We start from the raw sequence: 27,011 nt of genomic DNA, 5'->3' as shown, positions 1-27,011 counted from the left end.
AAAAAAGTAAATCTATTTGACACAGTCTGCTTTGAAATCAAAAATGTCAATGCAAGTTCCTGATTCAGTGTACCCAATCGAACTTTCATCAGCGTCGTGAACATTTCATCCTTCGATGATAGACACCGTTTTAGGGCTTCGTTTTATACCTAAGATGATTACAGACAAACTTTACAATTGTGCCACTATGCAAGTATTTTATGTGAGTTATACTGGACTTTATGACATTAAAGATGGCATCTAAAGCTTTAACTGTTGGTATTCTTGTATGGAAGTTCATGTCTTTGTCATTTAAGACACTGTTGTATCCAAAAGGCTTCTTCACATTTTTATCATGAATACTGTTCATTTTTACCAGTTCTTGACCTAGCGTTTGGACTTACTTTTTCAGATCTTTTATCTGAGAATATTTGCCTAAAAATAATAAGCAGCCTTTCTTTACATCAACATATATATGATCCTGATGGACATTAATGCTGTCTTTAGATTCATTGTCAGGTTGAGGTATCATGTTGTTGACTGTAGTTTTGTAATTATTTTGTTTTTGTGTTTGTGGTGAATCTAAATCGTCCATTTTTGAAGGCTTACTGTGCGTTTTTAATGGTCTCAAACCCTAAATATTGGAAATTGATTTTCCTCTGATGGTAAACCATTCTCAAAATGAGAGGAACGGATCCTAGAGTCTGTATTGGGTTCCCATATTTTTGTTGGATTTCTTGGGTTTCTGGGGTTGGCAGCTTTTGTCCAAACCATGCAAAGGGAAGATTCACTGGGGAAAGGGAAAAGTTTAAAGGGAGGCTTGGATATACATGGGTCAGTACGATAGCTACTTGAATGAATAACGCACAAACTATTTTTCCAAAAGTTTAGTTTGTATCCACCATTGCAACACCTACTAATGCAACACAGACTTTTTTTACATTGTTAGATATGATAATGAAATACAGGAAAAGAAAAACAAAGACAAAATAAGCATACTGTACATTTACACGAACGGGATAATGTCACAAACTTTAATTTTCATAAACATTTACTCTATATATTGTATGCATGCATTTTGTCTGAAAAATATTGCAACAAAGGAATGTCAAAATGAACATTTCTATTTTTAGTAAAATATGTCAACATTTCAAGGCAATTCATAAACACAGTTTATCACACCAATAACCTGTATTTGTTCATTATCACGGCAAAGTTAAAGCAAACAATTTGTTTGCAAAGTTTGTGTTATCAAGGACTGTAGATATAACAGCGAGCAGTTAAAGAATGTTGAGCAAAATGCAGTGCAATGATGCAGGAAAGAAGGGGGTTAAAGCTGGCACGTTGACAAGATGAGACGTTTGAGCATGGTTCAAAGTTGAATAGCAAAACATTTAAGCAAACTGGCACAATAAGCATGTTTTAACACATGGATGACATGTTGCATAGGTTAGGTGAGCTGACCTGGTTAGTTGTTGACACAATAAGCATGTTTTAACACATGGATGACATGTTGCATAGGCTAGGTGATGCTGACATGGTTAGTAATTGACACAATAAGCATGTTTAACACATGGATGACATGTTGCATAGGTTAGGTGAGCTGACCTGGTTAGTTGTTGACACAATAAGCATGTTTTAACACATGGATGACATGTTGCATAGGCTAGGTGATGCTGACATGGTTAGTTATTGACAAAATAAGCATGTTTAACACATGAATGACATGGTGCATAAGTTAGGTGATGCTGATATAGTTACAGGTTTACTTGTAGGAAGAACAAGTCAATCAAGCATGCATGTTTGTATCTGTATCTGATACATTGCAGTATGCAGTCTAAAATCCATCACCACAAATATCTTCAAGTCAATATAATATATTGTCAATATGATACATTATATGATATTGTTAGTAGTTATAAGACATACCATGTATTGTAGATAATGACAAATGGTTTATTGAAGCAATCTTATATTCAAATAAAAAAACAAGAAAGTTTTAACAGTACAACTCACTTATTATAGGATAGATGAAATTATTATGAATAGTAAAAGTCTGTGCTTAAAGATTCCATTTAACTTGTGTACTAAACTTAGATTTATACCTAAAAGTGTATTAAACTTTGTTACAATTTTGAAAAGTTAAACATTTTCTTTTTATTCAACTGGTGACAATTCATTTCAATATTCCAATTAGTAAGGAGGAATGAATATGTTGTTTGTGCTTGATTAACTTGCGATATATTAGGTAAGACCCATAAACCAACGCACTTGTCAAAACATAAACAAAACCATACATAAGTGATGTGACCCTCTGCTTGAGATCGGCAGGCCGCCAAGCGGGTCAGGCCAACCGACGAGCGTAATTTGTCATGATCATTGTAATATATTTTTGGTGGCATAAACAAAACAGAAAACTCATTAAGTAAGTGTTATGAACAACGAACAATCTATACCTTTCGATTGTCAAAAAAAACTGCGTCTCTAATTGGTAAACTATCGATCATCATGTGTATGAATGGAATTCGGAAATGTCTTTACTCCGATTCAAGGCACGTAACACTAAAAGTCCAATATGGCGGCTTTGTGTGGATACGGTCTATTTACACTGGGTGTGCCTTAGTGTATGAATTAAAGAATAACTCCAACGGTTACTGTTATAAAGTTGCACTTGTTCTGATACATGTGCCTTAACCTTTTGATGCAGATATACTCATTGTGCATAGTTAAATTAAATAAATGAATCATTACGGTGAGTTGACAGTTTTGTACTTTGAAAATATAAAGCCAGACGCTGTACCCCTATTAGCTTAGGCGGGCCCCAAAGAAATCCAATTGGATTAAATGTGTTCGGCAACTTAAGAATCTGATCCCGAAGGTTAAGACCCCCCTGTCTCACTCCCAAGCGAGACTGATGTTTGTTTACCCTGTGTACCCTGGTATGTTTCTAATGTTGACAGTACTTCAATGTAACACAATATTGATGTGACGTGATTGAATTGTCGGCGTGATGTCATTGTACTGTCGTCGTGACGTCATGGTATTGTTAATGTGACGTATTTGAATTGCCAATATGACATCATGGAATTGTTCAGCAAAGACCAGATGTAGCTTGTCTCAACCCTAGGGTAGGATAAGACAACCTCGCACAGGTAAAATTGTGGATATATCTGTCATTGGTAAGATATAAAACATAATTGTCTAGGTTTACCTGACCTGTACTGTCGTCACGTACTATATCTGATCTGCCAACGCAGGTACGTAGAAATGTATTGGTCATGCGAGAAATCGAAGGTATATCCAAAATAAGTGAACAATTATTGTAAATGTCCATGTATGATTAATGTTTGTAAGCAAAATAATTTATGTGATATGAACATATATTTGTGTGCATGCTACTTTCAATTTAATATATTGATTAACGTAGTTAACAAGTTTCAAAGCCATGTTTCAGTATTAGAAGGGAATTATCGAGGTTAAATATAGCATGCATGTATGTTATTGTCAGATTTATTTTTTATTCAAAGAAACACTGTTTTAGCTGGCCATTTACCAGATAGAACTTGAGTTAGGACATGATGAATGTTAAAGGTCACTGGATGTGGCAAAACGGCTGTGTATGATTTTATTGACGGTATAAATGCGTATATTCTTATGCCATGTTTCCAGTGTAGACCACCAGGTTTCCTCAACAGGTCAACAACACTAGACATATTTCGGTCCCTGACATAACGAGCAAACCATTGTAGTGACACTTCTTACGGATGATGGATGCTGTTCTTGCTATAGAGGTCCTAAACCGAGCATGTACATTCCAGTTATTGTCTGAAGATTGTACAAAAACCACACAAGGTATTACCACTATTTAAAACAAATCGAGACTTGGACACCGTAGAGTCAAAATGACGTGCATCATACAGCTGGTTCGTCCATTAAGGGCCCGTGAGTGATGTGAAAGGTCTAACGTGATGGTAGGAACGAACAAGACTGACTAAGGCTTGGTATACACATATGTACACTGTACATTTTCTGTAGGAAATACGCGGCCTATTTTTAGGCTTCCTTAATGGTCTTTGACCTCATTCTCTAATTATATGAAAAACCGCATCAGATTAGACAGGATATTGAATCCGAAATATGCGACTGAATAAGCAAGATTGCCATCCTCAAAACCTTGATTATGATTTTCTTCTGCAGTAATAGTGTCGCAGATAAAGACCTACAGACGTATATTAGTGTATAGGGAATTTTAGCTGTTTCAGCTCTTGCATTTCATCTTCAACTACAGTACTTTTAAGTCATTTGAAGAATTTAAGAATCGGCTACTTTATTATTAGTTGTCAGCTGTACGTTTTCACTGAGGAAAATGAATGTTAAATGCTGGAGTCATCTGTGAAATCTCGCTGCCAACCGTTATTTCAGTTTTGCCTGTATTATTTCAGTATCAGCTGTAGTATTACAGTATGAACGGTGGTATTTCAGCACCAGCTTTGGCATTTAAGTATCAGTGGTATTATTTTAGTATGAGCTGTGTTATTTCAGTATCAGTTGTGTTATGCTACTATCAGCGGTTGTATTTCATTATCGGTTGTTGTGTTTCAGAATCAGTTGTGGTATTTCAGCATCATTTCTGGGATTCTACTGTCAGCGGTGGTATTTCAGTATCAGTTGTTGTATATCAATATTAGTGATGGTATTTCAGCATCAGTTGTGGTATTTTAGTATCAGTTGTGGTATTTTAGTATCAGTTGTGGTATTCCACTGCCAGCTTTTGGATATCATTGGATTCACTGTTTCCGAATAAGCCGATGAATTGAACAGCCAGCTTAAAGTATGATTGCACTGTTGATTGCTGGATAATTGTATTATTTCAGTGATTGCAGTAACTGCTTCGGGATTTTGATGCTAGCTGTTAGATTTATGAGATTCTCTCTACAATCACTGGTATCTCTGACAGTTATATGGTTTTACAGCAAATTTTCAGTGTCTACTGTATGAGTGTGATTTCGAAAAAGTTAACAGCAGATGTTGTCCACCGAGCGATTGTACAAAAGACGATGATATAGGTTAAAACAAGTTACACAATACATTGCATGTGCCGCATAACAAGTATGAAACTATACATCTATATTGTGATGCTTATATCAAATGGGATGCTATATTGCATTACTTATGTATACATGTATCCTCCATCCATGCTGTTGTCTATGGCATGTGTCGCTTTTTGATGAGTGAGGTGGGGAGTTGAGATTTGGGACCTTCATATCTCTACCACAAACGACAAATGTGGCTTTTTGATAAACCATAACAGTGGAAAGATAATGTATATGCGGTTTTTAGGCGTGGTTATATCTCATGACTTCAATGTTCATTTTTGTAATTTGTGTAGTACTTGTTGTAGCTGAAACATCATTCATCAATATCATACACCGTTCTTTATAAACAACATAAAACATTTTGTTCTGTGTTTACTCATCAGGATTCATCAACTTAATCATGAAAGACATCAATAGCATTCAATCATGATAATCAGTCTTAATTCCATTGAAATTAAATTTGTCGAAGTTGATTAACAAACAATTCCCTGTGGGGTCTCAGGGAGAGGAAATTATTGCTGTACCCGCCGAAATGTCGTTACAGACAATACTGCTTTGCCTCCCGACACCCGCTCTCATATAAACTTGGCTGTTGGTGTCTCCATGACATCCGCCGACGTCATCATTCTTGTCTCCATGTCTCCGTTTGATTGCCCGAACCAGCCGGAATAATGCTTTTATCAATCAAAGTCTGTAGGTAGCCCGCCCTGGTACACTGACCGCGAATTTTCTGCCACCTAATAGAGTACAAATTCTCACTATCAGGGAAATCCCCCTCTGTATGTTTTTAGTTCTCACTATTAGAAGAATCCCCCTTTGTATGTGTTTAGATCTTACTAGCAAACATTACGGCATGTCTCCCTTACCTACTGTACGGTCGATAATTAACAGTTGATATTTAACTCCTTGAATGGAGTTTTGCTTATGTAACGGTCACTAAGGTAATACATAATATTTGAAAAGTTAAAAGTTCAATTTAATTACTTGTTAAATTAAATATCTAATTATGGTATAACAATGTCCCGCTATGGTATCTAAAATAGTTATAACTGACATAGCTGTGTAGACACTATGTTACCCGATGAGCTTATATCCAATTCAATACACATTAAAGTAAATTATTCTATGATTAAAATATTTTTCCAAGAGCGTCTGATCCTTAAGAGCAAACATAGTTTGGAGATGAACTTTCGCAATCCCCATGTCTCCAATTATAACGCTGTAACGTAGCGAACACTCTATGAGTGTCATTCATAGTCATCTCAATCACACTTATGATAATAAGTTATATAGCAGCATTGCCATAAACATGTAAATAAACGGAAATAAGGCTGATATAAGTCAACAGGTGTCAGAGGTGGTGAACAATCTTCACCACACAAATGAAATATAGTATTTTGTATTAGCCTATAAACAGGGAATATACGTTCCATTACAATGTTTCTATATAAAGAGTTTTCGTAAACAAATGGTCCATCGCCTGTCAAAATGTCAAGGAAAAATGAATGGATGCTGTATTATTATATTATTATAAGAAATTGTCAAGACATATTCGACGTCACAATGCTTTTATTTTCTCTTGTTTTATGCTGGATTATACAAGAGTTGACCTAGAATTAGAATAAGAAAATGCACTATCCTTTGCAATAAAAATGTCAACATAAAGTCACTTTCTTTGTTAAACCTTATTTTCAATGGTATATGTGCACAAAAATATACTCATATGACCACAGGTTATACTTGAAAAAACATACTAAAGTCATACCTTTGTCTGCTGATCTTTCCTGGCAGAGTTTGCGATAAAATATTAAAGTTTTATAACAAAAGATATATAATGTATACCTCGACAAATTATTTTATCGGATCTAGCAAATCAACATATCTAGAAAATGAATATTTCACTGTTATTAAAGAAACAGAAAATATGAATATTTCATATTGAATCAGCTAAATGATTTATATCCTGGAGGATGACATGCACTCAAGACGTGCTATCGGTTTTTTACAGTAATATATCATAAAGGAATGAAATTAGAAAATGTCTAGTGATCCATAAATCCATTTGATAGTCATTCATATATTTAGATATATGCATGTTTGAATTTGAATTAAATAAATGTTACATGTTATCATTTTAAAAAAAAACATATAAAATGGATGAATTGGTTTGTAAGATTTCAATAATTTCAAAAAAAGGAGAAAGTATTTACAGAAATGAAATAAATATATGAAATAGCCTTAATTATAGTTTACCTTTTACTCACATAATCGGACTGTTTTCAACTAAATAAAATCCTGTTATATTTTTGTATTAGTCACTAGTATAATATATGTTTGAATTTTCATTGATTGTACATATCTGAGATCATTTATGACGTCATTATAAACCCGTTTATGTTACGTCATGAATGAAATGGCACACTGGTATGGCTGACTCAGTTTGATGGTGCTATCCACACTTTGACTTAAAATTTTAAATTATAGTCTCATTGGTAATGTGATAAAACATACATATCATATGAGGTTCTTAGAAAACAAGTCGGAGAAGTTTTTAATTCTGCTCGCAAAGCCTCTCTTTCTAGGCTATATATGTATCACGTTTAAATATAATATTATGTAAACTTAATCTTATATTCATTGTATGCATTTGTACTTAAATCCAAGAAACACGTTTAATTATGCATATATTTGCGTAAATAGATTAAAACAAATAACGTAACAATATATCATAGAGTACGTGTATATCCTTGACAGAACAGAAAGTAAAAACACATTTAATTTTACACATGTTTCATGCAGGAAATGTTAATTAACCATGGGCTACCTACATGGAGTGAAGCCAACGCCTGGAATCTAGGATAAAGCAAGGGAATCTATCCTTGTCAAGAGAAATATAATTTCTGCACTGACCTCTTCACTTGGTATAATATTCGGTATAAATAGACAGTGCTATTGTAAAGGGTGCAATAAATGTACTAAACGCTAGTGATCAAATAAGAATAACGCAAGTCAATAAATGGAAACAGCAGGGAAACAAATGTTAATTTCCCTCCTCGAATTGGATACTTTGAAGCACATATCTGAAGAGTTCTAAAAATGTTAGATACCTTTTTTTATTAAACAGTTATACTGTATGTCTGTTTACATTAATTCATGCATAGAAGTTTTTCTTCTTGTGAAAAGTTCATGTACAGTATTTTTGGACGATTACGTTTTATGGCCGATATCTTGATCTCATATTTATTTGGAAATATCATATTTACATATGCGATATCCAGATGATACGTTAGTGGTCTTAACTCTCAGTAGAGATTGTGACCTATATTTGACCTATATTTGACCTTTATATGTAAAGCGGGTGTCGTCGGTGAAACCGGAGACGCTTACTCTCCGGACCACTTGGTCTTAGTTTCCTTTTTCGCATTCCAAATCTATACTTGTTTAACCTTCGTGTTATCTCCTTTGACTTGGTGTGATGCTTTCGTTATTATGTCGGTATTCTTAGTTATCAATAGATGCACATATCACAAACAATTTAAATTTGGATTTATGGTCACAGCTTTATTGCCAAGATATGGCGGCCGGTCTGTCAATAGACCATAATGGCACGCCAACAATAAATTCAATTTCAATCAAACAAATTAATCGATTGATTCTGGGAAACAGTTCTCAACCAATTAAACAATACAATTCAAATCAATTAATCAGCTGATCCTGGGAAACAGTTCTCAACCAATTCAACAACAATTCAAATCAATAATCAGCTGATCCTGGGAAACAGATTTCAGCTGACTACAAATCAATCAGATGACAATACTGATTAGTAGATACTGGGAAACAGATATCACTGATTCGCATCAATATGCGCAATATACATCAATCAATATCAATCAATAACTCAATAATCACCAATAAATGCTTGTACCGCGAAATCTGCCGTTCCGCGAAATCTGAACAAGTCAAATTGACTTCTGAAAGTTTATAACGCGAAATCCGCCATTTGAAGCAGGTCACAATAATCGTCAATAAGGAATAGAAGTTCGTCACAATACTCGTCACTAAGGAATAGATTTCAATTGGGGCTGTGAATCCGTCGTCGAAAAGGGGTCAGGAGCTGTGACTATCCTGCCTTCTCACACCACCGCTATAACAAAAAGAAAAAACAACAGCAGAACACAGATCCTATCCTAAAGGGGAGGGATTATGGGAGGGTGAAGAAATAAAGTATTTAAGCAAGTAAATTTTTGATAAACTTAGCCTGATAACTCTCTGGCTGATCTTCACAAAGTTGTCTTCCTTTAACAAGGGAGATAACTCGATTATCACTTTCGCCAAATAGGCGTCAGGTTGCACAACACCAATAATTCATGTGCCCTCTGATAACGGCACTATATGGTTTATTGCCATAAGTGCTATTATCAATAGATGCACATATCACAAACAATTTAAATTTGGATTTATGGTCACAGCTTTATTGCCAAGATATGGCGGCCGGTCTGTCAATAGACCATAATGGCACGCCAACAATAAATTCAATTTCAATCAAACAAATTAATCGATTGATTCTGGGAAACAGTTCTCAACCAATTAAACAATACAATTCAAATCAATTAATCAGCTGATCCTGGGAAACAGTTCTCAACCAATTCAACAACAATTCAAATCAATTAATCAGCTGATCCTGGGAAACAGATTTCAGCTGACTACAAATCAATCAGATGACAATACTGATTAGTAGATACTGGGAAACAGATATCACTGATTCGCATCAATATGCGCAATATACATCAATCAATATCAATCAATAACTCAATAATCACCAATAAATGCTTGTACCGCGAAATCTGCCATATGAATGAGTTATCCACATGAAACTCATTCACAGCCAAACGAAGACAGAAGAGGAGGCGACACATTTCCCGGTACAAGGCTGTGACCAAAATCCTAACATGTCATTATTGTTCCATGTTACTTGTAACTGTGAACTAGTAACTGTTAGGGAAGAACCTGTTTTTTTTTTTTTTGTTTTTTTTTAAGGTGTTAAGAAAGAGGTCATTACCCAAAGGAGACACGTGGACCCCATCTTTCAGAAAAAAAATGGTTATCTAATTTCAAGTCTGTATAAAGTACAACAGCTCCACTATGCTATAAAACATGATCAGAAATTGTATTGTTCAATCTCTTTCAGACTTGTTTAAGTGCTTAATGACTTATGGCTTCGGGGTAATATTTACAAGCATATCAATAATGTCCCAGGGAACTCAGACATCAGGAAATACATGATCTTCTTTAATTATATTCAATGCACCCAACCCAAGTGTTACCTATGTCATTACCCCAACAGTGTATGACAAGCCTTGCTGGTTGATCAGTTTCAAATTTCCCAAGTGACAAATTTTACTTTTGATGTCCGAAATGACCATACATGTACCTCCTTTAAACTGCCACCACACTGTAATCCAATGCGAGACAGCCCAAGGTGTACCCCTCCTGGGCAAACCCGACTGTGAACAAAGTCATATTTAATGATTGATGACAAGAATCCAGACCTTCCCTCAGGTACCTACAAATCTTAAAATGCGTACTAACACTTTACAATTATTTTTGGGGTTGGAATTATGATGTATCTTTTGTAAACACTGGATTTCCACCTACCACATTCCATAATATCTTCAGTAGACATACCACATGGGGAGGTCGATGTAGTTACCCCAATTCTGAATGAATGGGACTTGTAAAGAAAATTAATGTTACAGCCAAAGCTAGTGCATGCTTTGGTGAGGACACTACTTTAGCAGCACTTCCCTGAAGTGATACTTGTGCAACAGTTACAACCCTGTAAGCCATGTCCCTACTACTACTGACAGTAATTTTTCCAACACGAAAACAATCCATAGAAAGCCAATGAACAGGCACAACTAAACAAAGCTAACCTCATATTGGGAACTGCATATTTTACATTTTTGTCAAGACTGATATAATGCCTGCTAACAGATCAACAGTAATAGGTAATCTGGCATGTCTAATCCCAACACTAAATCCACATTACTATTCCAAGACTTTTCCCTAAAAATAACAGCATTTGCCATTGAATTGACTTAACAATTGCAACCACATCTCTAGGTCAGCTCTAATATACCAATAGCTAGAGTATTTATTCAACTTTTTTTTTTTTTTTTTTTTTTTATGTCCTGTTAGGCATACAAAAACCTTACTACAGAGTAAGAATATTTCAAGAATTAGTACGAAATGACATTATCCCTGCTACAGACTGTAAATCCTGTAATCTAACCTTTACCCCCTACCTAAAACTTCCCAAATCTCTGCCCTTAATACCACAACTTTTTCCTGTGGGACCCTAATTGCCATGTCCACTGTGTCAATTTCAAGACCTAAGGATATCAGTTGTAGTTGGACCCTCAGATTTCTACTCAGCGATAGGTATACCAATGTCTCGACATGTTTCAAGCCTAGGAGGCTAGCACATGTATCCTTTTGTCCTTCCCAGCAATATGAAGTCATCTATATAATGATCTAAACTTTGTTCACCAGACTTCTCTCCAACAATCCACTCAATAAAAGATGAAAACTTTTCAATAAACTACCCCACACTGAGCAACCCATAGGTAAACATTTGTCCAAGTATTTGTCTTGAAACTTAAAACCTAACAATGGAAAATCAGCTGGATGGTCTCTATCTTCCCCAATAATGCACCTTCGCCCAACTCAGCTATCATCTCAACAACTTTATCCAATGATGAGCATTGGGCTGAAACCATATCAGGGTCAATATTGCTATCCATGCTATCCCCTAATTGCAACGAGAGATGTGTTATTAGGCACGACTTTCCATCCTGTTTGAGAACTATTCCACTGTGCGATGGGTTTGTTATCAAAATAACCTGCCACCCTACCTAATTCTACTTCCTGCATATTTTTTTTTTTTTTTTTTTTTCCCCTTGGGGCAAAAATAATGAAGTTTAGAAACTCTTTAAACCCTTGGAGAAGAAGCCTCCCTACAGACATGTTTGTATATTTAGTAACCCAGTGCTTATGAGCTGGACATTTTTAAAGCCATAACTGTTTGTGTTCCTTATCTTGCTTGTTTTGTTCTGGGACCGTAGACTGAGTGTATGAAGTTTGGTTTTGACTGAAAGGAATTGGAATTTCTATTGTTTGCCTTAAAGCAATAGAGAGTGGCATACCCTCCATTACACCGAATACATTTATGAGAGTAAGTACAATGTGACCGAGCACAACTGCCCTTGTAATTGAAATCAAAGCATTTTTGTAAGTTATGATTCAGTGTCTGTGGCAACGCCTGCTTCTGTGGCTGCATATATATCAAGTACATTTCATTGTCAATAATGTCCCATGTTCATGTGGTTTTTTTTTTGTTTTTTTTTTAACTTTCTAAGCCAGTACTGCTCATCATACTTCAACCATCCAGTACCACCACATCATTGTGCCCCAAGGCAAACAATCTGCATATATTTCAATAGCCCATGCAGTTGCCCTGAATGAACAGAGGTGTAGATACTTATATATATTATAAATGCATCCATCCATTTACTTATATCAGATATTTTGTGGGTTCACTACTTACTTCCCATCAATCAAAGAAATTTTGTGGGTATTTTCATATACCCCCATGGAGTGTGACAACAAGTGGGCAAGCTCAATATATTCCACATTGATTATTTTTTTGCTTAACATTAGCTGCTACATGCAAGCCTAAATTGAACAGGGGTGTAGATACTTATATATTATAAATGCATCAGTCCATTTACTTATATCAGATATTTTAGGGGTTTGTGTTTTGGGCTTCACTACTATAACTCCCCATCAATCAAAGAAATTTTGTGGGTACCGTCAGATATCCCCATGGAGTGTGACAACATATGGGCAAGCTCAATATATTCACCATTGATATTTTTTTGTTTTGTTTGTTTAACATTAGCTGCTATATGCAAGCCTAAATTATCATTTACACTTGTCATATATGTGTTAGTATTGTCATACCCATTGTATATGTACTCAGGTTCCCTTGATGTCTGTTAATTGCCAGCTGTGATCTGTTCCTGTTGAACCGACTGTGGCCTCACATTCTCAGCTGACACCAACGGTTGCTCTACTGTAGCCTCCTCCGGTTGACTAACAGCTGGCTCCATGGTACCCCCTGTCCTACATTTTCTGCTCCAATACATGATCACTGTTTTGATATATTATTAGCAGATGAATAGTAGAGTATACGGGTAATTTCATATATTATTAAAGTATCAACTTTTATGAATTGCTTCCAAGTTCCATAATCAATATACATTAACATACTTTGACCTAATTTCAATAAAAGACAACTCGACCCTATATACGTGATGCCATCGGTTAAGTCCGACAAAGACCCAATTTGAATAAAAGACAACTCGACCCAACGTGGTGCGATTGGGTCGAGTCGACCATTGGCGTTTGATTTAAACATAAGCACGGTGCGACAAAATATGCTACAATTGGACTGAATCTCAAAATTGTTGAGCCAGATATTTCAATCCGATGGCTTGAAGATTTGTTTGACTATCATCAGCGGTCTCAAATATATCATATACGAGATATGAAGAAATATGGACGACCACGCCATTTCATATATTGAACAACGATCCGGTGCCATCAACCGGTACACATTATTAATATAAGCAATTTTTACACTGACAATATATCATCAAATATCATTGAAATGTATTACATCTGAATATTGAAGAAATAAAGTATTTAAGCAAGTAAATTTTTGATAAACTTAGCCTGATAACTCTCTGGCTGATCTTCACAAAGTTGTCTTCCTTTAACAAGGGAGATAACTCGATTATCACTTTCGCCAAATAGGCGTCAGGTTGCACAACACCAATAATTCATGTGCCCTCTGATAACGGCACTATATGGTTTATTGCCATAAGTGCTATTATTTTTTCTGATATAGCTGCAATGCTCAAATCGAAAATTTAATGTTGTAACTTGTTGATAAAAGCCACAGAACAGCTCACGATATCATACCAGATATGTTGACCTCAAACAGTTTTTTAGTTATTGTTTAAATGTTGATAAACAAAAAGAACCATATTCTTTCAGTGTCCAAAGTCGTTCTCTTTATAACCATATAAATGCATGCTTAATTTATATGTCAACGTTATTTAAAATTCCGGTAAATAAACACACACTTGAATACAGCTTTTGGAAAAGAACAAAGGTACAAATGAAGTTAATGACGAAAAATGAATACATCGTATAAAGCTGCAAAATTCCGTCGTATCGTTCTGATGAAACACGTAAATGAAGCTAGGGACTAAAGCAACACGAATAACCGACATTATAACGAAATTCCAATCTAAAATTGATAAATGCCCCAAGATTTGAAAAAAAAAGAAGATTTTTAGAGAAAAACATTTGAATAAATCAGGAATAATAAGACAACGTCCTCTGCAAGAGTAAGCATCTTCTGCTTCATCAACGTCAGCCGGCACACAAATTTAGGACAATGAAGTATAAAAACGTTGGAAACTTAGGATAATAAAAATAATACCTGGTGAAACTTGATCTCTTAATGTGGCAATAATTTGTTCCATGTGTTTCCAAAATGTTTTTTCAACACACTGTGAATTCATGAGTTTTAAAGACAACAATAATTAGTATTGTCAAGGCGTTGGTATTGACAGGGCTTTCTCTAAATCTTGTCTAGCTGGTCAACAGTTGAAATAATTTTCCTGGTAAGGGGTTACAGAAATTCTGGTTAACCCGCTCAATAGAAGGACAATGATGATGACATATTTTTAAAAATGACGTGCACATTATGACTGCAAAAACATTCCGAAACATTCATCCCATCACTATGAATATTCCAGTTCATCACATCCATTTATTATTTTTGATATATTTTCCGTCGCAAAAATCACCTTTGTCGCCGCTATAAAAATTAAAGAGTTTTGTGCTGTCGAAACTACGCCTATCTACCATAAATTGAATGGTTGATGTATTTAGATATCTAGCAAACGTGTCAGCTCCATTTCACATAATGATTTGTGAGCCAAGGACCTATAAAAGTGCATATTATTCAATAGATAATTACATTATTCACGGGTTCATGGCGACAGGAACTCATGTAAGCAATTTATTACGACAATGCTACAACGGTAATATAATGTGATAGACTACTGTAGACATGAAACAGATGTTGTAATATGAATGTATGGGGATATGTATCATACGCATTATGTAAAAATATATATTTCATATACAATTAATGAGTATCAATATACATAAAGTTGTCGAAAATAAAGACATCATTAATTTTTGTTCACTCTAATTGAGATGATGTACTGCTGTATGAGTTTATGACTGACAACAGGTAAGGTTTCTTTTACAGATGTTTCATTATGACGCGACTAAACATTTTCCTTTCACAATGTGACATAATTATGAGGATTCAAATTGATCTGAGCCATTTATTAAAATCCTGATCAAATAGATGAATTTATATAAGCAAAACCGACTACGGATTCAGTATGAATGACAATTCTTAATTTATATACTTCAGAAATGAAAAAAGTACACAAAGGCACATGACCACAAAACAATTACTCAAAGTGGAAACAATGACAGTACCAATGAAAACAACAAAATATCACTATCTGCAATGACAAGGCTTTCATAAAAAGATGGAGAATCCTAACCGATTAAAAAGAATATATATATGATGTGAAGTCGAAACGTGATCAGTTAGTTCAAGGATACATCCTTTCTTTATCTATGTCTTTCTTATTTTAGAAGTTTGTTTTGTCATTTTCGTATCCGTATTCTTTATTAGGAAAAGTGAACAACATAACAAATAGCGTTTATCAGCATTCTCCATTACATGTTATGATATTATATAAATAGTCCAATCCTTAGAAGACCAAAACACTTTTTTTGACTTGGTGAAATAGTATAAATGAATCAGAAACTTTATTTTGCAATCTTTTGAAGATTATTCATTTGCAAATTTTCATGAAAATAACCCATCCGAAATATTCCAAAAATGCAGAAAATATCGTTGTTTAACGATGTATCATGACACTTCACTCTGTGAATTATCCCTTCAAAAGTTAATATGATTCTGTAAAAGTATGTGATTATTAAAATATTAAATTATATGGGGACTTTTTATGGCCGTGTATATAGTAAGATGCAGTAAAGGAGACGAAAATCAGAGAGCAAATCTTGACATGCGTAGAATGATGTGTGGATCGCACTGTCTCTCAAGCCTTACGAACTTATTAATGAATAGTGCATTTACTCTTTGTTTTGGGATCTATTATCGATCTATTGAATAAAAATGATTGAACAATAGAATTTGACATTCAAATACAATTTTCTTTAGAAAAGAACCCTGCGATCATCGCAAAGTAAGTGATAGTTATATCGATATGTCTAGGTCGAGAGAAACTCTCCATCGTCTCTGGTTATATATCTAGAGTGAGAGTTAGGGGTCTAGGTCGAGAGAAACTCTCCATCGTTTCTGGTTATATATCTAGAGTGAGAGTTAGGGTTAGGGTAGCCCGAGTCCTAACGCAACAGACTGTATGTAATTTACATTTCATTAATTTTCGGAGCATATCGTATTGGATTAATTTATAGTTTTTTCCTGGATGGGATGTCATTTCAGTTCGGTACAAGGCATTACATAACATGATATATGTAGCTATGTCACATGGAGTAGAATAAATCAATTTTCTATACGGATGTAGTTACGTTGGCAACTAAAGGGCCTGTTTCCAAAATGGCCCCTTCTCTGATTCAAATTTCTTGTTGGTGGTGCATGCCCATGCCGTTGTGGTCACAAATCTAAAAAGTATAAAGATTTAGGTCACTTGGTTTGTTTTTTATGGCTCCTCAAAGTTGTACCTTTCAGAAGCTGTCTAAGTGTTGATACAATGTGCATGTTATGTAAAATATTAATGAAAATATAATCAAATGATGGTCACCGTAAAGAATACATTCCTGGCATGATTGTGACAAAAAAATCATGTTTCCATCGCGCCATTGGGCTGTTTTATGGAAGAAACAATCTCAAAAATGCCATTTTCGATGATAACATTTTAGACACAAAAACTGTGTTTTTTAGAGAATACACCCTTTTATGGGCGTTGGATGCAAACCAATTTTTATCCTATTAAACAGTACGTAATATGCTATTGATGAGAGGAAAAATCATCAACATGTAAGTGGTTGAACTTTTTCAAATCTTGGGTTGAATTAGCCTATGGTTGAATTGCCGATTTTCGACTTTCTTTAGATAATTAACAAAAACACGAGAGTATTTGCTCGGTATGTTGAGAATATGTACACAGATATGAAAAAAAGTGAGAGAAACAATTTTTCATAAAAAAAATCCAAGATGGCTACTTCACAAGTCCCCGTGGTTGAAGACATTAGCTGACAAATAGACAGAACAACAAACAAAACGTGTTCCTTATGATTTTGGTTGGTTTTCGCATTTACGGGAGTGTTCATAGCTACGGGCGATTGTATAATACCTATATTTATAAGTTTGGTTAGTCACATGGTAACGGGGATCTTTCATGTCGAGCCCCAAACATACCTTCGACATATGCACTCCGTTGCCGCATGGAAAACTAGTTCAAGTTTTGTCGGAATTTCTTCACATGTGGTTGTAATGGTCGAGGGTTTTCCAGCGCCCTGTAATACCCAAGGTAGTACAAGATACTGGAGATGTGCGCACACATTCACATCGTTCTCTCTCCAACTGAGCACTGGCAGTAGTAGTCCTTTATTGGGGCCTCATCATCGGGTGAAACAGTGAACCGTATCGAAACGTTATATTTCGTTTGGCTTTTGTGTCGAGAATGTATTTGACATCGGAGAAGGTCTGGGGAGTGCTGGTAAAGCCACACCTCATAGTCTCATAGTGGGACACCACAGTTTGTGTGAATAGATCAGGTGATGTCTTACACGTTTTGGTAAGACTGATGATTTTGTTCTATTTATTGCAAAGGTAACAAGACAGAGACAGCATTTTTTGTGTGAAGATCATCCATTCAAAAGATCATGAAGGGTCAGCAACGGCAGGATATGGGACGGGGAGTCGTCTTCTTCCTCTATTTCCTGATTCTGCTTGGGTTCAGGTTCAGGCTGATTTTTGTTCCGAAGATACTTCATGTAGTACTTCTGGCAAATAAGTGCTTGTTCCTTTGCTGACATCAATCCTTGTTGCACCAGCGTATCTAGGAGCCATTTATATTGTGGACTATTTACATTGCGTGCACTTCTGTTCTTATTGCCACTACGTTTCTTGAAGTATAGTTGACAGCCTTTTCCAACACATTTACCCTCCATCTTGAAACAATAACGATTGGTTTATGAAGCGTCGATAAAGTAACAAAATAGCAAGCCATCGATGATTGCTGTAAACAGCTAATGCTTAGTAGTTTGGTACAATTATGCGAAAATGTGTGATAAATAACGGACAACTAACTACACAAAATAACAAGACAATATAATAAATCACATTCAATACCTCCAAGAAGCGCAGAATTGATTGATTACTTAGAACAAAATAAAGTATTTCATATGGATAATCTAACTATTCGATATGGCGTGGTCGGCAGGCACAAAGAAAGTGAGACAAGTTAGGGTCCCAACCCTGACAGAGCCACAACGCTTTGGAGATGGGAGAATAGCTAGCGTCGTGTCAATGATTCCGTAAACGTATAGACAAAGACAAGAAGATACGGATAAATGTACAAGGCCACACGATCAGAAAATTCAAAAGAGGACAACTTGAGATAGAACAGTATTCATGTATCAGGGTGTCCTCAGTGTAAATCTTTATATCGATACTGTTTATTTAGTCGTTAGATATCATAAAACTGTCATGAAAATATCCGCTCTGATATTCAATATAAAATTTTGTATATAATAAGCTATATAATAGGGTTTCAGACAAGGTTGTTACTCATTTCTCCTTTTCTTTCAATTTACAACCACATTCAGGCGGCGATATGAGAACGTTCCACCACATGGAATAAGCTGATTTTTGGTACGCATATGAAACAAGTAAAGCTCTATCCGATTTTGTGATGGAAATTTGCATCCAAAACTATATAACGGGAGAAAATTGCAATTTTATGGCATTTTTCTTCATAATTGTGTCTCTGCAAGTGCATTTTCATCCGAGAAAATTTTTGTTTTATGAATAAACACGATGTTTTGGAAATATTTATCAAAAGAAATGTATACTATGTTGCGAATTACAATTCGAGATAACCTTCTTTTATTTACAACCTTATGTCTTTGATGCTCAAAATGACAACTTTATAAAAATACATTTTCACTGACATTATGAAATCTGGGTGTCGGAAAGGTGTAAAATTATTCTTCGGAAAAGAAAAAAACTGTAGTTGAGCTAGATAAGAAATTATACGGGGGCAGGCTCCTATGGAGAATTAACATTACTGGAAACAGGCCTTTAAATTAATGTCCAAAAATCAGGTGTCTTCTGCTAAAATATTGATGTACTTTGATAGTTAGCTGTCCGTAACCCATATACCTAAGCACGATTGTTAAACATAAGATTTATAAAATGAATTGAGAATTAAGTTTGATATATTTACATGCTATGGAGCCATATCAGAAATAATGGAGTGATCTCGAGATAGACTTCGGGAAATTCATCAATTGTACCGGAAATTTGTACATTTCCCGTTAAGTCATATGTACGGTAATGTCCTTCTATAAATTAAAAGTGTAACTCGAATAAATCAATAGCGTGTAGCCTATTAGCGAAACGTTACACCTTGATTGATGTGTAAAATGTCACCAGGTTAATTAATTAAATATGTTGATGAGAGAAGTTCCTATAAGTAGACCTACGAATGTCATTATCATAACATATGCTAACGGTGAAATGATTTATATGTATTATCCAATTCATTTGAATTAGTGTTAACAAAGATATTAAACAACAATTACGATAAACAAAGAATGATATCGTGTTTTTTTAAACATGTAGACAGGTCTTAAGTAGTAAACATGGTTGTTGAAGTGTACACTTAATATGTGTATATTGCGAATATGTAGTGAAATATAGGAATCGTCTGGCAAGACATGCTAGCTTAAAACGGTTGATATAAGAAGCACATATCAAATACATTGTATATTGCATGTCATGCAATTAAATCTCCTACCATCCACGCTAAAAATAGTAACAGTGAGATTAATTTTGACCCTAAAGCGAACTTTCTATTCCATTAGACATAGCTTCTTGGGGTCGCGGTGGACGAGTGGTTAAGGTGTCCCGACACTTTATCACTAGCCATCCACCTCTGGTTTGCGAGTGTGAAACCAGCATCGGGAAGTTGCCTGGTACTGACCATACATGTAGGTCGGTGGTTTTTCTTCGGGTACTCCGGCTTTCCTCCGCCTCCCAAACCTGGCTTGTCCTTAAATGACCCTGGTTGTTAATAGAACGTTAAACTAAACAAACCAAACCAAATGTCCGAGACATGATGATCCTTAATCATTGTGTGAAGATTGATGAAGAAAAAATTCTGAAGAAATAAAGCCGCTGGATCGCTGACAAAATTTGGTATTACGTACACAAGTAACTAAATGATGGACTGGAAGCATATAGTTCCCCCCGTTTTCATCAGCAGGGAACTAATAAAATTATAAATATCAAAAATAGCTATTAATAAACGGTGGAAAACAATAGGAATATAATCCTCAAATATGATTCTATTATATAGCATAAACAATACCATGCAATCATTACATTAAAACTACATTAAATTATTTACATTTAAACAACGCTATACAATAAATTCCAAACTCAAATCATGATATAAGCAAGCCTTGGGTTTTATTACATATTTTGAACCCTCGGTTGAATATTCCTATCCCACACACACACACACACATATATAAACCTTCGTAGAAGCAAACTTTACATTTGCATGCATTGCATTGTACACAATACATAATTTATCATATTATTCAGTTTAATTACTCGCATACATGTACAATGTATATACCAGTTAACTTTTACATTGTTTAATGCAAATATGCATATACATATAATATATGTTCTTTGATTTCCATTGCAGATTGTAATTCTACATACATTTGTATATATAAACGATGAACAGTTTGATAATATGCACGTCTTTCATTTGCAGAACTTACGTGCAAGCTTCTCAAACAAAAACAATGGAAATGCAAATGCACGGTTTTCTGGGAAGCCAACCAGACAAGTATTTTCCGCAAAAAATTCAAAAAGATTTACCCGACCAGCCTCGTTCGGAACTTCCAGGCCTCAGATGGGACAAGGATTTCATAGAACTCAGGCGACGGTTACAAGTGCACCCTTTCGACGTCAGTTTCCGTCTAATGGTAGGAATCCGTTCTTTGGTCGTCGGCAACAAATGGTGACTGATGCCCCATTCACTAACCGTCAGCAACAACCAAAGGTATAGTGTTACATTATGATATTTAAATGTGTTTCTTTCTGATTGTCTCATAAGTTGGTTATTCATTTTTAAAGTCACGTGGGCATTGGTTTATAGTCATGTTTTTACTGTTTTACTGTTGAATTGGTTTATTTCGAGTAGCTGATTTTTTTCCTGGTCGGAACAGGTGCTCAATAATAATGTGCACACCACATGCCGTTTTCAAGAACTTGAAGTACACGTAAAAACACACAATGCATTGATATATGCAAACTAAAATGTAATGTTCATGTACAAGGATGTAATCAAGGATGCTACAAATACAACTAATATTAGTAAAATTTAGTGACAGATAATACATAAAAACAGATACCCCAAAATATTACTAAATATACAGTATGGTACTACTGTTGTCGCATAAGAGTTGATATAAAAAGTGTTTGATTATTTTAAAACTTAATTCAGTGTTATGTGGCATTGTCCGTGTGTTCCTTTATCGGGTTCGTACCACTTGTACCAAATAGATATGCTATCATATAATGGAACGCGATTGAATATCAAGCGAGTCCCCAAGATCCGCCATCCTGGTAAGTGGTACGTTTGAACAATCGATCAACAACAACCGGCTCGGTTCTACTGCTACAGTGCGTTCCATTAGAAGGTTCGTACCGGTACGAACACGATAAAGGAACGCACGGCTGACATTGTGTATGTAACCTTTTGTAATTAACGTAATATGAGAAATCTGAAATTCAGAGTACGTCAGTACATACATAATGATGAATGCGTAAATTTTAATTTGTTATTGTAATTTGTCAAACACCAAAGTAACCCATAACCCTGCATGTTAATAATTATCTGTTTACTACAATTCAAGATATCAAAAGAGATCAAGCATTTGAAGGGCTGTAGTAACGTAACGGTTTTAACATTTGGCATGACATTAATATACTACCTCTTTTATTGTCAATCGATCATTCTGTTTGTCGGATATGTGGTAATCGTAAAGTGTATATATTAAGATGCAGTAAAGTAATCGTAAGGTAAGTTTAAGGTAAGGTTAGTGGATTAAGGTAAATTCAAATAAAATGCAACCATTTTTAATGGAAATCTAAGAAGATCAGGACTATTGTATGGAAATCTAACATTTTAGGGTTTCTCTACATTAAAATCTAGCATTGATTAGGATTAATGGAAAATTAATGTAGATCATGGTTACTTTTGATAAAAATCTAACACCAAACGAAGATTTTAGGGTAATCTTAAATTGCAATCTTACATAGATTAGGATAAATCGAAATATAATGAAGATCAGGGTTACTTTTGATAAAAATCTAACACCCAACGAAGATTTTAGGGTAATCTTAAATTGCAATCTTACATAGATTAGGATAAATGGAAATCTAATGTAGATCAGGGTTAATCTTAATGGAAATCTAAAACCCGACGTAGATTTATGGTTACTTTAAATTGAAATCTAACATAGATTAAAATCAATGGTAATCTAACATATATTTCACTAATGGTAATCTAACATAGATTAAGATGTACGGTAATCTAACGTAGATTAGAATTTATGGTAATCTAACAGATTAGAGTAACTTTTATTTGACATCCTATGAAATTTTTAATTGATATATAATGTAGATCAGGGTTACATTTGATTGATATCTAACATAGGCCAGGATTACTTGCAATTGACATCTAACGTAAATTAAGGAAAAGTTTAATTGAAATCAAGCACAGATTGTTGTTACTTCTTACTCGAATCTAAAGTAGATAAGGCTTACTTTTCTTGAAAATAAAACGCAGATAAGGGTTACTTTTGATGAAATCTAAGGACGTCTAATATACCATTTTATCTCGGGATTAATGTAAATAAGGTAATTTTCAATGTTAATCTTGGATATAAATGAAAATATGATGAGGGATTAACAATCTTTCCGTGCAGGGCTGCAGCAAAATAAGGCATTTGTTAAAATGGAACATGAAATAAAATTTCAAAATACAATTCAATTTGAAAACGTATAGCCCGCGGGCAGTACTGAAATAGAATACATTTTACAATCTCGAGCTATAGGAGGCCGAAATAAGGTTTTTTTCTGAATGGTTTTAAAATTAACAAAAAGGTTGATAAATAAGGTTTTACATGTTTACATTACAGAATTCTTGGATCAGTCCGAACAACAACCAAAGATCGAACAATGGTCCTTTTCGTTCAAACATGAAACAGCAGTCGCATCCATTGGAGCAGAACTCTATACAACCCCACAAGAATACGAGGACGAATGGTTTTCCAACATACCGCCCTGAATTACGACAGTTTGCTCAACCTTTTCAATTTCAGAAAGAGGCAATAACTACACAAGCTCCATCTGTCGCGGGTATCCAGAGTTTTGTCCCTTCTGGGTTTAATTTCGGTAACGCAAACCCGTCGCCATCCTACAAGTTTGAACCATCGGTACAACCACAAAGGCCAAATCAAAATTCGCATCCAATGGCTGACAGTTTGATCAATATGAAACCCCCACTACCACCATCACAACATATTCGAAGGGCTCAGGGAGGAGGGATCGGAGGAGGAGGGGGAGGGAAAAGAAAGTCTGTGGAAAAAAATAAACCACTCATCAAAGTCAGCGTAAACAACAAGATAATGAACAACCCTCCGCCTCAATTGTTGGCAAACAAAATACCATTGTTTCAAAAACCTCCGAAACAGAACAGAAACTGGAGGAACAATCCAAACCCCAGGCGGCAAGGCGGCAACCGACGAATCAACAGGCAAGGCAAAAACTCAAACTGGATGAAAAGGAAACGGGGCAGGCAACCTGGAAAGCCACGTCAGAGGCCCATACATGAAAGGACAACCCAGCAACCCTTCCACCAGCAACCATTTGAGCCCCAAGCTCCTTTTCCGGGACAGCCACGGTTTCCCTTCCCGGGTCCTGCTCTGTTCAACAATCAAGGTCAAGGGCCTACACCACCAACTATACCGCCAACTATGCCACCAACCGCGCCTACCAATCCACCAATGTTTCCACCCACGGCACCATCCCCGTACGCCCCTACCTTCCCCCCTCCGACTGATCCCTTCTACATGCCTACATCGCTAAACCCAACTTCAAGACTTACGCCCTCGACGCCTGCGCCAACTAGGCTCCCTCCTCCACCCAAAACGACAATTGATGGTATAGGCCTTAAATGTCACCATACAGCGGAATGCAGCGCTGGGTGTTGTTTTGACCAATCAGGAACCATGTTGGATACTGATACTTACGGACCAAACGCGCTCAAAAATGGACTCGGTAGGTCGAAAATCAGCAATGTTGTTAAACTGAACGGCACCACGCTAAATTATATTTCACACAAATGATATTTAATTTCAGTATAGGTATTCATATATATTTACAAAATCTTCAAAATATTAAGGACAAGCAAATAAGCTATTTTCTATTATACACATCATATTGTTCCTTATACATTGTCAAAGCTATACAACTATTAATTGATAAATTATGTATCATTTCTCTATTAATTATCATCTGCAAAGTATTATACTTTAACAATCCATGCATGATTAAACATTGTTAAATGTGTGTGTTGTAAAGTGTGTATATAAGTATAGATCAGGTTTTTATTGAAATATTGTCAAATCGTCGTGTACAATGTACACTATTTACCACGTCTAGTGTATAGTTTTTTCCCTTGTTAGTGTTCTTATTGAATTGTAACCCTTAAGGTTCATAGAAATAATCTAAATAATTCAATGCAATTCAAACATACAATATAATTTGTCTATATCAAGTTTGGTCGCTGGTTTTCTGATCTATCAGAGTTACTTCCCTTTGTTTCACGATAAATCGGGGATGGAAAAGGACAAAGGATGCGCTGTATATTACTGCGCAAATGCACACTGACCCCTCACTGGCCTCTATCTTATAATTAGTAACATTGGGTTCCAAATGTCAGTCATTAACAATTATAATTAAAATAAGTTAATTTGGTTTTGATCAAACAACATTATTAATTGACTGAAATCCCCTTGAAGTGTTAGAGCCTGTTTGACGGTATCAGCGGAGATGTTTTCCCTAACTGTCCTCTTTAACTTGACGGCTACGTCACATACATAATACCACCGACGCCAAGACAATATATGTTTACTTCTTTATTTTCATGCAGTTTTAATGTTCATGTCATTAAACCTATTGTGCCATGTATAAAATTAATACCAATAACATGCTCTGTGTTTCATTAATCTTTACAGAGGGGTAAATACATCATTTCGATATTCGAGTTTTTTTGTTCGGGTATTAGCCAAAGACAAATATTAAGCCTGGTGGAAAAAGAACATGAGTAAAGAAAAACAAAATCCTCTTAAATTACAAGCTACATACTCTTAAAAATAAACACAGTCTTCTTATAAACCAAATATTTTTCAAACTTATAGCTTGAGAATGAACTTAAACAATTTATCTCTCAGTTAGAAAAGTACCTTTTCCTTTTACTTCAGCTTCCGGTACTTGCCAGATGAAACAACCTGGACTGGGGGAGACTTGTGATGATCTCTGTGCGTGCAAGACAGGTAATTTGATGTTAATTTCTACATTATCTGATAAGTAATTGAGAATTACGCCAAAGGACATACAAGTGAATGATCTTTCACTGTAAGTAATAGATATTTCCTTCATTCTCATTGGCTAAAACGTGGTCACGTGTAGGACAGTATTTTGAGACACTTTATTAATCTGACGTTTCTATATTGAGGAACGCAGGGTCTATATGGCGTTGATGACGTCATTATAATTGTAAGATGTAACGTCGCAGTGCCCCAATCAAATTTCTCCTGTTAACAAGATACATTTTATGCATTTACATCCTTTTGTAAATAAGTTTCATACACTACCTAACATAAAAAAATAAGAACCCTTGATTCGATATTACAGTTTTATACCGACCTGGTATATGTAATGTAAACTATTGATATCAGGCTTCACCTTCGGTTGATATTTGATTCTACCGGGTCTTTATAAAACTATATTTCTACCACAATACCATTTGTTATTCAACTCTCAGACCATCAGTTAATCGTTACAGCTGTTGATTAACAATCTGTTTATACCACCATGTTGGCTAATACCTCTGTACGCATTTGATTGGCTAACACGGTGACTTTGACCAAGCTGCAATTGTTATTGACGTCATCAATAATCTAATGATGTCACATCACCAGGTCCCGGCCGTTCACCGGTACACTTTATTTGCATACGCGAAATTATACTTGGCAACGTTTTCCTTTGATTCAAGCCGATATTATTGTGGTCGAAAACAGGTCCACACGACTCGAAATTGTTGGATATGGAACTTATTTTCACACTCGTAAGTTATTTTTTAAAAGGTTGCCAAACAAACACTCGCTAAAGCTCGTGTCTTTTGTAACTTTTAAAAA

General features: G+C 35.3%; 1 protein-coding gene across 1 annotated transcript in view; it reads left to right on the top strand.

The window, feature by feature from the left end:
* The window catches only part of LOC117316115 (histone-lysine N-methyltransferase SETD1A-like), a 44,824-nt gene that overhangs the window by 12,164 nt on the left and 5,649 nt on the right, over positions 1-27,011 (top strand). The window contains exons 2-4 of the mRNA XM_033870610.1: positions 21,296-21,586; positions 23,730-24,870; positions 26,076-26,147. Coding sequence (XP_033726501.1) covers positions 21,296-21,586; positions 23,730-24,870; positions 26,076-26,147 — 1,504 coding nt within the window. The remainder of the gene's footprint in view (positions 1-21,295; positions 21,587-23,729; positions 24,871-26,075; positions 26,148-27,011) is intronic.

Source organism: Pecten maximus, chromosome 18, assembly GCF_902652985.1.
Source record: "Pecten maximus chromosome 18, xPecMax1.1, whole genome shotgun sequence".
NCBI classification, from domain to species: domain Eukaryota; kingdom Metazoa; phylum Mollusca; class Bivalvia; order Pectinida; family Pectinidae; genus Pecten; species Pecten maximus.
The sequence above is the reverse complement of the archived record's forward strand: the minus strand, read 5'-3'. Positions and strand labels throughout refer to the sequence as shown.